Below are 18,138 nucleotides of genomic sequence, written 5' to 3' on the forward strand. Positions count from 1 at the left end.
AAGGGGTCTAGTTTCCAAAATGGTATGCCATGTGGAGGGGGGGGGGTTTGCTGTTCTGGCACCATAGGGGCTTCCTAAATGCAACATGCCCCCCAAAAACCATTTCAGAAAAACGTACTCTCCAAAATCCCCTTGTCGCTCCTTCGCTTCTGAGCCCTCTACTGCGCCTGCCGAACACTTTACATAGACATATGAGGTATGTGCTTACTCGAGAGAAATTGGGCTACAAAAATAACAATCCATTTTCTCCTTTTACCCCTTGTAAAAATTCGAAAATTTGGTCTACAAGAACATGCGAGTGTAAAAAATGAAGATTGTGAATTTTCTCCTTCACTTTGCTGCTATTCCTGTGAAACACCTAAAGGGTTAAAATGCTCACTGAATGTAATTTTGAATACTTTGGGGGGGTGCAGTTTTTATAATGGGGTCATTTGTGGGGTATTTCTAAGATTAAGACCCTTCAAATCCACTGCAAACCTGAACTGATCCCTGAAAATTTGTGATTTTGGAAATTTTGCCAAAAATTGGAAAATTGCTGCTGAACTTTGAAGCCCTCTGATGTCTTCCAAAAGTAAAAACATGTCAACTTTATGATGCAAACATAAAGTGGACATATTGGAAATGTGAATAAAAAAAATAATTATTTGGAATATCCATTTTCCTTACAAGCAGAGAGCTTCAAAGTTCGAAAAATGCAACATTTTCAAATTTTTCATAAAATTTTGGGATTTTTCACCAAGAAAGGATGCAAGTTACCACAAAATTTTACCATTACGTTAAAGTAGAATATGTCACGAAAAAACAATCTCGGAATCAGAATGATAACTAAAAGCATTCCAGAGTTAAAGGAGTACTCCAGTGCACACTTTTCTCATGTTATCCCGTCCGGGCTGCAAAATAAAAGAAAACGCATTTTATCTTACCTGCCAACGAGCCCCCGGAGCTCCGGTACGCTCCGGTACAGGTGTTCGGTCCCCGGGCTGTATTCTTCTTTCTTCCGGTTAGCCCGGCACGTCACACGAGCTTCAGCCTATCACCGGCAGAGGCGGGACATCGCTGCGGCCGGTGATAGGCTGAAGCTCCGTGTGACGTGCCGGGCTAACACGAAGTAAGAAGAATACAGCCCGGGGACCGAACACCTGTACCGGAGCTCCGGGGGCTCATTGGCAGGTAAGATAAAGTGCGTTTTATTTTATTTTGCAGCCCGGACGGGATAACATGAAAAAGTGTGCACCGGAGTACTCCTTTAATGTTTAAAGTGACAGTGGTCTGATGTGCAAAAAATGGCCGGCTCCTAAGGTGTAAAATGGCTGGGTCCTTAAGGGGTTAAGAGGCTAGACATCCATAGCATCCAGAAAGTACAGCAACATAAAAAGTATTTTAATAACTGCAGTGTCTATAAAACAGAGTTTGGCTAAGTTTCCACTTGGTTTTTTTCTGGTAGTTTTTGGATAGCTGTCACTGCAGTTTTTGAGCCTAAGCCAGAAGTGTATTCAAAAGGAATAGGACATATAAAGGAAGGACTTATACTTCTCCTCCCTTATGGGTCCACTTTTGACTTTGGCTCAAAAACTGCAGTGGCAGATATCCAAAAACTGCCAGAAAAAAAAAAAACACGTGGAAACCTAGCCTTAAGAAAAATTATAATAACAACCCCCTGGCACAAATGAACTGTACCGCTGCTATTCCCCGGAACATGCCAGTGTTCCTGCACCTTCCCAAGTCACCAGGTCATATGACACATTTGTGGAGACACATGGAACCCTGTAAATTCAGAAGGCATCACTTATCCAAGCCAATGAGCTGAATGAGGGCGGCTCCATAACACCAAATGCCTGGCGCTTTACTCTAACATATAAAATTATTTTGTAGCAGAAACTGCTTGGCATTTACCGGCCTTTTCTCTGTAGGTAACCAAGTAGTTGAAGATTCCAAAGAAAGGTCTTCATGATGGTCTGGTCAGGTGTCTGCACTTATCCTAATGATTCTACAGGAGTCTTCCTTTATCCTGATGATTCTTCAATTATCTGCACTTACTCTAACAATTCTATAGGTGTCTGCACTTATCCTAATAATTCTTCAATTGTCTGCACTTATCCTAATGAGTTTTCAGGTGTATGCACTATGCATTTATCCTGATGATTCTATAGGCGTCTGCATGTATCCTAATGATTCTTCAGGTGTCTGCATTTATCCTATGATTCTATAGGTGTCTGCATTTATCCTGATGGTTCTATAGGTGTCTGCATGTATCCTGATGGTTCTATAGGTGTCTGCACTTATCCTAATGATTCTTCAAGTGTCTGCACTTATCGTAATGATTCTTCAGGTGTCTGCATGTATCCTGATGATTATATAGGTGTCTGCATTTATCCTGATGGTTCTATAGGTGTCTGCACGTATCCTAATGAGTCTTCAGGTGTATGCATTTATACTAATGATTCTATAGGTGTCTGCGCTTATCCTAATGATTCTTCAAGTGTCTGCATTTATCCCAATGAGTCTTCAGGTGTCTGCATTTATCCTGATGATTCTATAGGTGTCTGCACATATCCTAATGATTCTTCAGGTGTCTGCATTTATCCTGATGATTATATAGGTGTCTGCACTTATCCTAATGAGTCTTCAGGTGTCGGCATTTATCCTGATGGTTCTATAGGTGCCTGCACTTATCCTAATGATTCTTCAGGTGTCTGCATTTATCCTGATGATTCTATGGGTGTCTGCACTTATCCTGATGATTCTATAGGTGTCTGCACATATCCTAATGATTCTTCAGGTGTCTGCATTTATCCTGATGATTATATAGGTGTCTGCACTTATCCTAATGAGTCTTCAGGTGTCGGCATTTATCCTGATGGTTCTATAGGTGCCTGCACTTATCCTAATGATTCTTCAGGTGTCTGCATTTATCCTGATGATTCTATGGGTGTCTGCACTTATCCTGATGATTCTATAGGTGTCTGCATTTATCCTGATGATTCTATAGGTGTGTGTACTCATCCAATGATTCTATTGGTGTATGCATTTATCCTGATGATTCTATAGGTGTCTGTACTTATCCTAATGAGTCTTCAGGTGTCTGCATTTATCCTGATGATTCTATAGGTGTCTGCACTTATCCTAATGATTCTTCAAGTGTCTGCATTTATCCCAATGAGTCTGCAGGTGTCTGCATTTATCCTGATGATTCTATAGGTGTCTGCACATATCCTAATGAGTCTTCAGGTGTATGCATTTATACTAATGATTCTATAGGTGTCTGCACTTATCCTAATGATTCTTCAAGTGTCTGCATTTATCCCAATGAGTCTTCAGGTGTCTGCATTTATCCTGATGATTCTATAGGTGCCTGAACTTACCCTAATGATTCTATAGGTGTATGCATTTATCCTGATCATTCTATAGGTGTCTGCACTTATCCTAATGATTCTTCAAGTGTCTGCATTTATCCCAATGAGTCTTCAGGGGTCTGCATTTATCCTTACGATTCTATAGGTGTCTGCACTTATCCTAATGATTCTTCAGGTGTCTGCGTTTATCCTGATGATTAAATAGGTGTCTGCACTTATCCTAATGATTCTTAAGGTGTCTGCATTCATCCTGATGATTCTATAGGTGTCTGCACGTATCCTAATGAGTCTTCAGGTGCATGCACTTATCCTAATGATTCTTCAGGTGTCTGCATTTATCCTGATGATTATATAGGTGTATGCATTTATCCTGATTATTCTATAGGTGTCTGCACTTATCCTGATGATTCTTCAGGTGTCTGCATTTATCCTGATGATTATATAGGTGTATGCATTTATCCTGATTATTCTATAGGTGTCTGCACTTATCCTAATGATTCTTCAAGTGTCTGCATTTATCCCAATGAGTCTTCAGGTGTCTGCATTTATCCTGATGATTCTATAGGTGCCTGAACTTATCCTAATGATTCTATAGGTGTATGCATTTATCCTGATTCTATAGGTGTATGCACTTATCCTAATGAGTCTTCAGGTGTATGCATTTATCCTGATGATTCTATAGGTGTCTGCACGTATCCTAATGAGTCTTCAGGTGTATGCATTTATCCTGATCATTCTATAGGTGTCTGCACTTATCCCAATGATTCTTCAAGTGTCTGCATTTATCCCAATGAGTCTTCAGGTGTCTGCATTTATCCTTATGATTCTATAGGTGTCTGTACTTATCCTGATGATTCTATAGGTGTCTGCACGTATCCTAATGATTCTTCAGGTGTATGCATTTATCCTGATGATTCTATAGGTATCTGCACTTATCCCAATGATTCTTCAGGTGTCTGCATTTATCCTGATGATTCTATAGTGTCTGCATTTATCCTAATGATTCTTCAGGTGTCTGCGCATATCCTGGTCATTCTGCAGGTGTCTGCACATATCTTGGTGATTCTGCAGGTGTCTGCACATATCTTGGTGATTCTGCAGGTGTCTGCACCTATACTGGTCATTCTACAGGTGTCTGAACTTATAGTAAATATTTGTCTTAATCAGAGACAGTAACAAAAAAAATAATAATAATGCATGTATCACTGTATGACGTCCAGCAGTTTGTCCATAGGACACAGTGCCCATCTGTTAAGCTGGCACTACCCCTCTGTCCACACATGCACAAGAGAGGACAGTCTCCTAGGAATGCTCATCTTAATCATGAATATGACAGTACATGCCAGGACAGCATGAGCTCAGCACTTAGTATGAGAAATTTCAGCTTCTGGTAGATTAACCCCTCACATGCGGTGGTCAAATCATGATCGCTGCATGTGAGGAATCTCTATTAGGCTGCTCTCCCCCAATAGCTTCCTGGGACATGGATGAGTATGTTATGCACATCAGTGTTATGCTGACAGGCAGTATAGTGTATTATACACCATCCAATTACTGAAAGCTGTTAAAAGTCCCCCTGTGGGACCAATAAAAAAGTAAGAAAAATCACCCCCTCTAAAATAAATACATTTTCCCTTTACATTACCTATTTCTTTTTTACGCAAAAAAAATAAATAAATAAATAAACCTGCTGTGACATAGCGCTGTTACACAAAAAATAAAGTTATGGGTCTTGTAAGGTGGTGACACTCATTTTTATTTTAGTGTTTCTATTGCGCTAAAGTAGTAAAATGAGAAAAGACTATAAAGTAAGTACAGCTGTAATCTTACTGACCGCAGAATACATTTGTTGTACTATATGGTGAACAGTGTACATTTAAAAGGAAAAACTTAAATGACAAAATCACATTTTTTACATTTTCTCCACAAGAAAGAGTTAATAAAAATGAACGTTCACCCATTATAAGGCTCTTTCAAGAGGAAAATAAAAAGAGTTACCGCACTAAGGGTGCATTCACACCACACCACAATGCAATGGAAAAAAAAACGTTAAGAGCCCCCACAAGACATGCCGGGGAAGGGGTTAAATAAGCCGCACCATGTTGTCATGTTCCCTGCCTCTGGTCCGCCCTGTTGCGGGTTTTGTAACCTTAGAGTCCTGCGTCACTAGGTGGCAACCGGGTGCGGCGTGTGCCTGCTGTACCCACCTCAGGAAGGAGGGGCAACTGGGAGAGAGGGCGGAGACTCCCGGAGGACACTATAACACCCCCCCTGGTGAGGGGGTGGAGCTATCAGCGGTGCCGGGTAACCCCTCCCCTTCTCATTATAGGGGCGGACACTCATTTTATAACAACATGAAGAGCGCCCATCTGCTTCTCTGACACCAGTGCCCGGGTATCTCCTCCAGCGCTGCCACCCTCCAGCCATGCGCGACTATGATGAGGCCACCTCATTCCTGGGGGAGTGGGGACCCTTCCAGCTCTCCGTCTTCTTCCTCCTCAGTGCCAGCACCATCCCCAATGGCTTCAATGGCATGTCTGTCACATTTCTGGCTGCCACTCCGGAGCACCGCTGCCTGGTGCCCGACAGTGCCAACCTGAGCCAGGCTTGGAGAAATGTCAGCATCCCGTGGGAGGAGAGGGACGGGCAGCGGGTGGAGAGCAAGTGCTGGCGGTACCGACTGGACTCCCTGACCAACTACTCTGCCCGGGGGCTCCTCCCTGGGGTGCACGTCAATGTCAGCGACATCCAGAAGGAGAAGTGCCTGGACGGCTGGCACTATGACCGGGACCTCTACCACTCCACCGTGGTCACCCAGGTCAGTACCGTGTATCTACCTATCTATCTACCTATATATCTATCTACCTATCTACCTCATATCTATATACCCATCTACCTACCTATATACCTATCTACCTACCTCATATCTACCTACCTCATATCTACCTACCTACCTACCTACCAAAAAAGAAGCAGCACATGCACCCAGAATTAAGGAAGAATATGTTGGTGCACGCAGTCATAGGAGGCTTGGTTGGGGACTGCAACTTCAATATAACAGAGAAAAAACCGCAGCTCACAAAAAGTGTCTCAAGTGCAAAAAAAGTGCAATTTATTCCATGTTAGCAAGGTATAAAAAATACAACGTTTCACTCCACCTTCTTCAGGCATACCGAAACGTCACATTTTTTATACCTTGCTAAGGTGGAATAAATTGCACTTTTTTTGCACTTGAGACACTTTTTGTGAGCTGCGGTTTTTTCTCTGTTATATCTATCTATCTCTCCGTCTCATATCTATCTACCCATCTCATATCTATCTATCCATCTCATATCATTCTATCTATCTCTCCGTCTCATATCTATCTACCCATCTCATATCTATCTACCCATCTCATATCATATCATTCTATCTATCTGTCTCATATCTATCTCATATCTATCTCTCCGTCTCATATCTATCTACCCATCTCATATCTATCTACCCATCTCATATCATATCATTCTATCTATCTGTCTCATATCTATCTATCTATCTCATATCTGTCTCATATCTATCTATCTCATATCTGTCTCATATCTCTCATATCTATCTCATATCTATCTCTGTCTCATATCTATCTATCTCATATCTGTCTCATATCTATCTATCTCATATCTGTCTCATATCTCTCATATCTATCTCATATCTATCTATCTGTCTCATATCTATCTATCTCATATCTGTCTCATATCTATCTATCTCATATCTGTCTCATATCTCTCATATCTATCTCATATCTATCTATCTCATATCTATCTATCTCATATCCTATCATATCATTCTATCTATCTGTCTCATATCATATCATATCTATCTGTCTCATATCTATCTGTCTCATATCATATCATTCTATCTATCTGTCTCATATCTGTCTGTCTCATATCTGTCTGTCTCATATGTCTCAATTTTTATTTTATATCTATACATCTATCTTGCTAGATATTATTATCTTTTTTCATATCTATCAGTCTATCTCTATCTCACTATAAATATATGTTTCACACTTCTCTCCTATCTGTCTGTCTCTATCTCATATCCTGCTCTTTATTATTATTTATTTCATATGTATCTGTCATGTCCTTGTCTGCCCCTCTGTCCCCGGTGACACATCACTAGTAACATTTTTTGGCCGCCATACAAAATGTAAGAACCTGCTACCATGATAAGAGTCACAGACAGTATTGTGCTCTTTATCTGTTCTGTGAAGGCTGCCCACACATGTCTGACATAAACTATGACAAGGCTGGCATCTCAATGCCAAGTAGTGGTTCTCCCTGAAGTGTGGTGATGCCCCATGTGGTGTGATGGCCTCATAATAATGTGATGTAATAAAGCCCGGAGCAGGTCCTGTACATCAGCAAGAAAAAGAGGTAGTGTTACAAAGTGAGGCTTCCTAGACTATGTATGACGTGCTGTACGTAGGACGTGCTGTACGTATGACGTGCTATACGTATGATGTTATTTATGAATGATGTGCTATACGTATGATGTTATGTATGATGTTATGTATGATGTGCTATACGTATGACGTGCTATACGTATGATGTTATTTATGATGTTATGTATGATGTGCTATACGTATGATGTTATTTATGAATGATGTGCTATACGTATGATGTTATGTATGATGTGCTGTACGTATGACGTGCTGTACGTAGGACGTGCTATACGTATGATGTTATTTATGAATGATGTGCTATACGTATGATGTTATGTATGATGTGCTATACGTATGACGTGCTATACGTATGACGTGCTATATGTATGTTGTGCTAAATGTATTAACTGCTATGTATGATGTGCTTTATGTATGATGTGCATGTATGATATATATGAATGATGTGCTATACGTATGATGCGCTATATGTATGAAGTACTATGTATGATGTGCTGTATATATGATATGCTATATGTATGTGCTGTATGTATGATGTGCTATACGTATGAATTCTATGTATGATGTGCTGTATATATGATTTTCTATATGTATGTGCTGTATGTATGATGTGCTATATATTATGTTCTTTATGTATGATGTATATGAATGATGTATATGAATGATGTTCATGTATGATGTTCTTTATGTATGATGTGCTATGAATGATGTATATGTATGATGTGCTATATATGATGTTCTTTACCGTATGTATGATGTGCCAACCTGCTGCATGGATCCAGCTTCACATCGCCTGCAGTGAATTCCGATATATACTACACATTGTACGCCCATCATTGCTGACACCCAGGTAATATAAGGCTCCGTATACATCACATGTTTTGTATCCTTTTATGAGGTTCTGTTTTTCATCTGCAGAAAGGTCAGGTTTTTTTTTGTTTTACTTCAATCTTTTTAAAGAGGACCTGTGAAATGTGGGGTTTTAGCATAGGTTATGGGCACTAAAAACACTAAACAGATGCCCTTTTAGTGCGTTGCCTCCTTGCAGTGATCTGTGTGAATATAGCTGCCCCTATCCAGACTACACACCCACATTACAGTACTGTACACTGCCTAATGCCAGGAAACCCACCTCTAATGAGGGCACAATATTATCATTGTAACGCCGCCCAAAAACAAAAATATACAGTTTCATTTAACCACAGGTCCCATTTAAGATCAACTCTGTTTTTTTGTGTGTTTTTATTTATTTATCATCAGTTGTATCAATTTTCATCCTTTTTTTAAATTTTTTTTTTACTGTTGCCTTTTTAGAGTTGTTAGAGTCATTTTCGGGTTTAAAGAAAAAAAAAAAATGCCAAACAGGTTGGTTTAACAAAATACCTGTCCTACGGCATCCTATTGTCATAGATTTATTGCACAAAGAATGGGTGTGTCCACAGGACAGAAAAACTAGACAGTCTAAATTTGTATCCATCCAGGTATAAAACCAGAAGAACCTGAGGGGAACTTGTTGTACAGACACAAATGCACACTTAACCATGCCGACTGTCCCATTGGAAACTCCTTTTTTATTCCTCTACTGATCTGTTTGAGGGGGAAAAAAAAAAGCATTTTAACAAGATAAAAAGTGAAATGAACAGGGCTTAAAGGGGTATTCCAGGCAAAAACTTTTTTTTATATATCAACTGGCTCCGGAAAGTTAAACAGATTTGTAAATTACTTATATTAAAAAATCTTAAGCCTTCCAATAGTTATTAGCTTCTGAAGTTGAGTTGTTGTTTTCTGTCTGCTTTCTGATGACTCACGTCCTGGGAGCTGTCCAGCTCCTGTGGGGATATTTTCCCATCATGCACAGCTCCCGGGACGTGACATCATCATTGAGCAGTTAGACAGAAAACTTCAGAAGCTAATAACTATTGGAAGGATTAAGATTTTTTTATAGAAGTCATTTGCAAATCTGTTTAACTTTCCAGAGCCAGTTTTTGCCTGGAATACCTCTTTAAATGGGTTTTCCAGGAAATGCTTTTTTTTTTTCTTTGATGAACTGGCTTCAGAAACTTAAACAGATTTGTAAATTACTTCTATAAAAAAAATCTTAATCCTTCCAATAGTTCTCAGCTGCTGAAATTGAGTTATTTTCTTTCTGACAACAGTGCTCTCTGCCGACACCTCTGTCTGTCTCAGGAACTGTTCGGAGCATAAGAGGTTTGCTATGGGGTTTGCTCCTACTCTGGACAGCTCCCGTGTCATCAGAGAGCAGTTAGACAGAAAACAACAACTCAACTTCAGCAGCTTATAAGTACTGGAAGGATTAAGATTTTTGTTTTTATAGAAGTAATATACAAATCTGTTTAACTTTCTGGAGCCAGTTGATATATAAAAAAAAAAAAGTTTTTTTTTTACTGGAATACCCCTTTAAGAGAGTGATGCATGGATAGCTGCTCCCAGGTATAGCCATATTTTTTCCGAAACAGGCATGGCGGCATCTTGAGGGAAGTCAAATTTGTTTGGCGTCTGATGGAAAGTGATTTCATCAATAAAAGTGATGAAACCAATAAGAAAACGGATTTTACATTACGTTTGTATTTATTTATTCATTCATTTGTTTAGTATAGCTTTAGCACTATTGTTGGATTTTGTTTTACTCTTTATTTTTCTTTTTCTTTTTATATTTTTTAAAAATTATTTTTTTTTTTAGTTAGAAACCTCATATCCAGATGTTAATTTTGTGTTCATGAGTAAATAAATATTTCCATTCACTCATGTGTTTTTAAGCGATGGAATGTTTTTCCAGAATCCCAGCATGCTGTAGTTGTTTTGTAGGATTGTTTGCTACCATAGATATTAATAATAACATGTTTTTTTGAGTTTCTAAAGGGGTCGTCTTATTTATGACCTGTCTGATGATAACTGGGGGGTTTGCATTATGAGCATTAGGTATAGAATTGTTATGTATGCAGCTCCCTAATATAAAGGTTTTGTGTATTTACATGGTATATAGCCCTAATATATGACCCTGTATAGCGGCTGTTAAATACTGTACATTTAATGTATAGCTTAGGCCATTGTGATACCTAACAGCAGTATTTCCCAACAAGCGTGCCTCCAGCTGTTGCAAAACGACAACTCACAGCATGCCCGGACAGCCTTTGGCTGTCCGGCCATGCTGGGAGTTGTCGTTTTGCAACAGCTGGAGGCATGCTGGTTCGAAAACACTGCCTTTAAGGGGTATTCCACTGGCCAGCATTCAGAACATTTAGTTCCAAATGTTGTGTGTGTGCACTGCTGGAGTTGGCCACGACCCCTCGGGATTTCAAGCCATGCCCCCTCTATGCAAGTCTGATGACCACCACGCCCCCTCCCATAGCCTTGCATTAAGGGGGCGTGGCTGACCCCTGAAGTGCGCACACAGCGTTCAGAACTTAGAAATGTTTTCCACCGGAGTACCCCTTTTTTTAAATCAGTTAAAATCAACTGGTGCCAAAAAGTTAAACAGATTTGTAAATTGCTTCTATTAAAAAAATCTTAATCCTTCCAGTACTTATTAGCTGCTGTATACTACAGAGGAAATTCTTTTCTTTTTGGATTTCTTTTCTGTCTGACCACAGTGCTCTCTGCTGACACCTCTGTCCATTTTAGGAACTGTCCGGAGCTGCATGTGTTTGCTATGAGGATTTTCTCCTGCTCTGGACAGTTCCTGACATGGACAGAGGTGTCAGCAGAGAGCACTGTGGTCAGACAGAAAGGAAATTCAAAAAGAAAAGAACTTCCTCTGTAGTATATAGCAGCTGATAAGTACTGGAAGGGTTAAGATTTTTTAATAGAAGTAATTTACAAATCTGGTTTAACTTTCTGGCACCAGTTGATGTAAAAAAATAAATAAATAAAAAATAAAAGTTTTCCACCGGAGTACCCCTTTATTGTTCCGAACGTGGGCCAGTTGAGTACCCCTTTAAAAGTCACAACTTTACAATAAACAGTATTCACTGTGTAGGACTTGGGCCTGTTTAGTTACAGTCTGTAGGATTGGACATTTAACATGAGCCATGAAAGAGTTTTAAGAAATGTGTCACAAATGTTGCGTTCACACGCTTTTAGTTTTTGCGGGTTTCCTCTGCGTATTTGAAAGGGGGCGGGCTCTTCTCGGCTGTCCGCAGCATACTTTCCACGGAGGAATTTACGCTGCGGAAAATCCGCCGCAAGCCCCGTTGAAGTCAGTAGGGACTGCAGCGGATTTTCCGCAGCGTAAATTCCGCCGTGGAAAATCTGCTTCGGACAGCCGAGAAGAGCCCGCCCCCTTTCAAATATACAGCGGAAAACCTGCAAAAACTAAAAGCGTGTGAACGCACCCAAAACTGTGATAAGACAATGGGCAGTAAGGTCATTCAGATATCCATAAAGGGTTATAAAATCAGAGGCTTTACAGTGGGGATATATCACAAAACTATATAGTCCCATAAACAGTTAGGCTATGTTCACATGGTGGAATGTCCACACTGAAAATCTCCGCGCGGACATTCCACAGAGAGCGGAGCCCCGGCAGAACATGCCAGCGCTAGGAACGTTCTGTCTCATAGATGGCTGTGCATTTGCTTGTGGAATCCACAGAAGAATAGTCTATTCTTTCTGCGGACGCCAGAATAAGAATTTCCTCAGCAGAAACATCTGGCGTGGAAATTCTGCCATGTGCACAGTGCAGCAGAATCCCATTGAAATCAATGTTCCTGTGGAATTCTTCTATGGAATTCCATGTGGATATTCCGTCATGTAATCGTGTTTTCATGGCATCAACTTACTCTGATGCGTACTGCATCACTATCCTATCTATGTAGAAAGAAGATCTGTTAGGCTAGGTTCACACTACGGAATTTCCGCCTGCAATTCCGCTTTGAGATTGCAGGCAGAAATTCCGCTTACCAAAATGTATAGTATAGTGAATGGGTTTCCGGTTTCAAATTCACACTTCAGAATTTGTGAAAGGAAAATCTGCTTTAGACTAGGTTCACACTGCGGAATCTCCAGGCAGAAAATTTCCGCCCGGAGATTCCGAGTCTGGCCAGCGCCGACTGAATCAGTCAGCACTAGGACCGCGTGGACACTGCAGTCTCCAATAGACTGCAATGTGTTCCGCGTGTATTTCCGCTTGAAGAATGAGCAACGCCTTTCTTCAGGTAGAAATTTTCAAGCGGATTTTCCGTTCACAAATTCCGCTTCACAAATTCCAAAGTGGTAATTTGTGAATGGAAACCTGTTCACTAATACTATACGTTTTAACAAGTGGAATTTCTGCCTGCAATTTCAAAGCGGAAATGCAGGGGGAAATTCCGTAGTGTGAACCTAGTCTTAAAATTTCCACCTGAAGAATGGCGTTGCTCATTCTTCAGGCGGAAATAATCGCAAAACACATTGCAGTCGATTGGAGACTGCAGTGTCCGCGTGGTCCTAGTGCCGACTGATTCAGTCGGCGCTGGCTGCAATCAGAATCTCCGGGCGGAAATTTTCTGCCCGGAGATTCCGTAGTGTGAACCTAGCCACAGTGCAGAATGTGGGGTGTAGTTGTGTATCTCCATACCCTACTGTTATCTCCTTAGGTTGTGATGTAAGGTCCCGCACAGCCTTGGAAGCATACCGTAAGCAGATAAGTCTTGACATTCAGGACATAGTTAGAGACATGACAACCTTGTGTCTGGGACACTGTAACTTGTGTTGGTCTGAGCTGATATTATAGATGTGAGCATAAGAAACTAGACTGGATATTCTGGATATTCTGCACTTTTACATTAGAGTACATTAAATATTTATTCATATTATTATCAGATCTAGTAATGCATTAAGCAGGATGTATAGAGAGCCTAATGGTATAAAGTGATATTCACTGTATATATATATATGTATCTGCCCATCCTTTTTAGTTAATGGGTCTGGCTGTTTTAGCTTTTCCCATTGTTTTCTGGCATGTAAAACCCATCATAGAGCGCTGCAGAAATATTAGCAGCACAGTCTTTTCCCTTTGGATTTGCTGTGGTCAAAGACTTCTGATCCGTGCTGGAGGGGAGGGTGAGATTGGGTGGAGTAGTGCTGAGCTACATTTTCTGCAGTCCAAGGCTAGGGTGACACTACCGAATTTCCGCTGCCAAAAGAAGGAACTTGTTCATACTTAAAGGGGTACTCCGCTGCGGAGCGTTTGGAACAAACTGATCCGAACGCTGGCGCCGGGAGCTGGTGACGTCATAGTCCCGCCCCCTCATATCACGCCCCTCCCCCTCAATGCAAGTCTATGTGAGGGGGCGTTACGGCCGTCACACCCCCTCCCATAGACTTGCATTGAGGGGGCAGGGCGGATGTCATGAGGGGGCGGTGCTATGAAGTCTTCAGCATTCAGAACAGTTTGTTCCAAACGCTGAGCAGCGGAGTACCCCTTTAAGGCAGAATCCACTCCGCAGACATTGCCATCTATGGGGAAAGCAATATCTGCGCAGTCGTAGCGATGACTGATTAAAGGGGTTATCCAGGAAAAAAAAAAATTTTTTTAATATATCAACTGGCTCCAGAAAGTTACAGATTTGTAAATTACTTCTATTAAAAAATCTTAATCCTTTCAGTACTTATGAGCTGCTGAAGTTGAGCTGTTCTTTTCTGTCTAAGTGCTCTCTGATGACCCCTAGCAAACCTTTTCTACTCTGTGCAGTTCCCGATACAAGCAGAGATGTCAGCAGAGAGCACTGTTGCCAGACAAAAAACAACAACTCAACTTCAGCAGCTGATAATTATTGAAAGGATTAAGATTTTTTTAATAGAAGTAATTTACAAATCTGTTTAACTTTCTGGAGCCAGTTGATATAAAAAAAAAGTTTTTTCCTGGAATACCCCTTTAAAGTGTGAACCCAGGCCATAAGACCAGGTTGACGCTGTAGAATCTCGAGATTTGAAGTGCGCCCAGCACCAGGCAGATTTCGACAAAAGAGTGACTGAGATTATTCTTTCGGTGCTGGAATTTCAGCAACGGAAAAACTCAGCCACAGAAAGTTTGCGATGTGTACTGGTCAGTAGAATCCCAGTGACCGCAATGGGATTCTGCTTCACCAACATTTTCAAGTGTAATTTGTAAGCAGAATTACATTTTGAAATTCCTTAGTGTGAACTAGGGCTGGGCGGTATGACCAAATGTATCACGGTATTTTTGTAACTTCTGGCGGTTCCCCGGTATATAACAGTATTTCTTCCACCCCCCTCAAATCATGTGACCTGCGAGCGCTGTTCTGCTCCCTCCCCAATTAATTATCAGCCCCGCGGGGTACTACTCACATATGTCACCCGCAAGCACTGCCCTCTTTGTTGAGGGCCGCCGGCGATGAAACTCTATACTGTACGTCAGTGGTCTCCAACCTGTGGACCTTCAGATGTTCGGACATGCTCGGAGTTGTAAATTTGCAACAGCTGGAGGTCCGCAGGTTGGAGACCACTGAATCTGAATCCCTAGGCCCGGGCTGCAAAAGATAAAGAAAATAAACTTTAACTTACCTATGTCGGCCTTACGCTGGGGACGGGAACGTTGGACAGCCGTCAGCCTATCACCGGCCGGAGCGATGTCCCACCCCGGCCAGTGATAGGCTGAGCCCACTGTCATGTAAGAAGCCGGCCAGAGCCGGGGCGGGACATCGCTCTGGCCGGTGATAAGCTGACTGCTGTCCAACGTTCCCGTTGGCCGTCCGGGCATGCTGGGAATTGTAGTTTTGCAACAACTGGAGGTCCGCAGGTTGGAGACCACTGGCGTACAGTATAGAGTTCCAGCACCGGCGGCCTCCAACAAAGAGGAGGAGGGCAGTGCTTGCGGGTGACATGTGAGTAGTACCCCGCTGGGCTGATAATTGGGGGGGGGGAGCAGAACAGCGCTGGCGGGTCACATATGATTAGTTCCCTGATGTGGGGACAGAGCAGCACTGGGCTGATAATTCATTCATTCCCGAGAGGGAGGGGCCCGACCAGTATTGCGGAATGGGAAAAATTCATATCGTGCAGCCCAAAAATTTCGGTATTCGGTATGAACCGGTATACCGCCCAGCCTTAGTGTGAACTGAGCCTAATGGGGAGTGTAAAGCCTAATTCACATGCATCTGAATTGACCTGGATTTTGACACAGATTCCATCCAGAAATCTGTATCAGATCCGTTGACAGTTCACGTCCCATGAAAGTTAATAGGTTACTGCAATCCTGTCCACATGCAGTGGAACATTTGCTAACAGATTTTGGGGCTACCGTGGAAATAAGAAGCATGTAGCCTGTTTTCTTTGGATTCTGCATTAAAAGATAAAGATTGGCTTCACTGAATGATAAGACTAATCCAATTGAAGATCCGTGGGCACCAAAATCCTTAGCTCACTTATTATTGGTTGGAGAAACACCATCCACATGTATTGTACTGGGTAGAGTTGAGCAAACTTGCAGTAAATTCGATTCGTCACGAACTTCTCGGCTCGGCAGTTGATGACTTTTCCTGCATAAATTAGTTCAGCTTTCAGGTGCTCCCGTGGGCTGGAAAAGTTGGATACAGTCCTAGGAGACTCTTTTCTAGGACTTTATCCACCTTTTCCAGCCCATGGGAGCACCTGAAGGCTGAACTAATTTATGCAGGAAAAGTTATCAACTGCCGAGCTGAGAAGTTCATGACGAATCGAATTTACTGTAAGTTCGCTCCTCTCTAGTACTGGGATTTGCTGTGGATTTACAATGCAGAATCTGCACAAGAAATGAGGAGCAAATATGCACCCTAACCGTGGTGTAGGATGACTGCTTCCCAGTAAATGAGTTTTTACATCTCTTAGCTTCTGTTTTTATGAGCACAGCATAAGTAGGGGGCTCCATACATAGAACAGGACAGATCATTTCTGAGGAGCTGAACATTGCCAAACTCTAGACTGCCGCCTATTTAGTTTATCAGGAACTTCTTTTAGCCATAGATAATACTAAGCATCTACTGGATTGGTATATATCTGCCCTGGACTGTGGAGCAGATAAAGCAGGGTTTTATACCTACCAATATTATAGGGAAATCTGGTATAATAGGTGCCAGGACAATGCCTCCTGGCTAGTTGTGTAGTGCCAATGGTAAAATTAATAGAATCTACTGTTCATGATCTGGGTCCATCATTTAGATGCAAGTCTGTAGAAGAGAACTACTTGTACTTTTTTTTTTTTTTTTATGTTATTTTTATAAACTTCCTAGAGTGCAGCTATACCCTTCCTACATTGTCTGTATACTCAGTACAACAGGTTGTGTGCGCTTTATGACTGCTGAATCTCAGATCAATAGACAGATTAGTGTTCTAGATTATCACAGCCTCCAGGAAATAATGGAGTACAGCCCCCTACCCCTGAGACCAGGGAGTGACAAGGGAGCTATGTACTTACCTATTGAGATATTTTCTGATGACACATACACTTTAAGTTAATTATCTCCTACTTAAAGGCCATGATCACAATGTGCTCCACCTGGTAAACGTACGCCTGAGGGTAGAGCGAGTAACCCTAGAGACATATCTTGTTCAAGAACTTGTCACTTTGTACATTTTTGCATTGTAGAGATCAAACCTTTTAATCTATCCTGCTACCAATGTCAATAATTTTTGTCATTATTTCGGAAGGCACATTAGGTATATTCTACAAAGAGGAAGAAAGTGTCACACCACACACCTCTAAGTGCCACCACAGACAACATTCTTATGCTACTCTGCGTCAGGATGTTGTCTTCTGCACTATCTGGGGGAGGGAGTATGGGAGAACTCTGAAATTTGGGGAGAATTTGTTAGTATAACAGCAGGCAAATAGCAAAGTTACATAAACTAGAAGTACTTTAAGTCCCAGGAAAATTGGAATATCAGCTACTTTATCTTAGATGCAATACAGTGGTATCAAGTTACTTATCCTGTGTCTTACTGGAGAATTTGGGGGGCCCAGGACTAGAGATGCATGCTGTGTCGGGACTGAACGGTACCAGGGGCAGGCTATAGCTGTTTTAGAAACACTGCTCCCTCTGGAAGGTCCTGGCAGCTGCAGGAGATTTCTGTCCACCTACCACAGGCTTCTTCTTGGGACTCCATTCTAGGCCCTGGATCATATACTGTGCTAACAGGTAGTCCTGACAGTCTCCTGTTTCATGGCCACCCCTCCTCTACTTACAGCTGATTGCTCTTTAGATGCAGATTTTCTGCCTCCTTGTAATTTTTTTCACTACTTTTCATCACTACTGGCTGCCTGGCTGTGCAAGGATCTGTAACTGGCCCTATTTATTTGAATGGGTCCACACTGTTGTACCCTGCAGAGCCTGGGGAAAAATAATGGGATGC

At 41.6% G+C, this 18,138-nt stretch overlaps 1 protein-coding gene across 1 annotated transcript in view; it reads left to right on the forward strand.

Moving 5' to 3' along the window:
* Window positions 1-5,529: 5,529 nt before the first annotated feature.
* Window positions 5,530-18,138, forward strand: part of LOC130369615 (solute carrier family 22 member 4-like) — a 64,855-nt gene continuing 52,246 nt past the window's right edge. The window contains exon 1 of the mRNA XM_056575054.1: window positions 5,530-6,171. Within this exon, the coding sequence (XP_056431029.1) occupies window positions 5,779-6,171 (393 nt within the window). The 5' untranslated portion in view covers window positions 5,530-5,778. The remainder of the gene's footprint in view (window positions 6,172-18,138) is intronic.

Source organism: Hyla sarda, chromosome 4, assembly GCF_029499605.1.
Source record: "Hyla sarda isolate aHylSar1 chromosome 4, aHylSar1.hap1, whole genome shotgun sequence".
Classification (NCBI taxonomy): Eukaryota; Metazoa; Chordata; class Amphibia; order Anura; family Hylidae; genus Hyla; species Hyla sarda.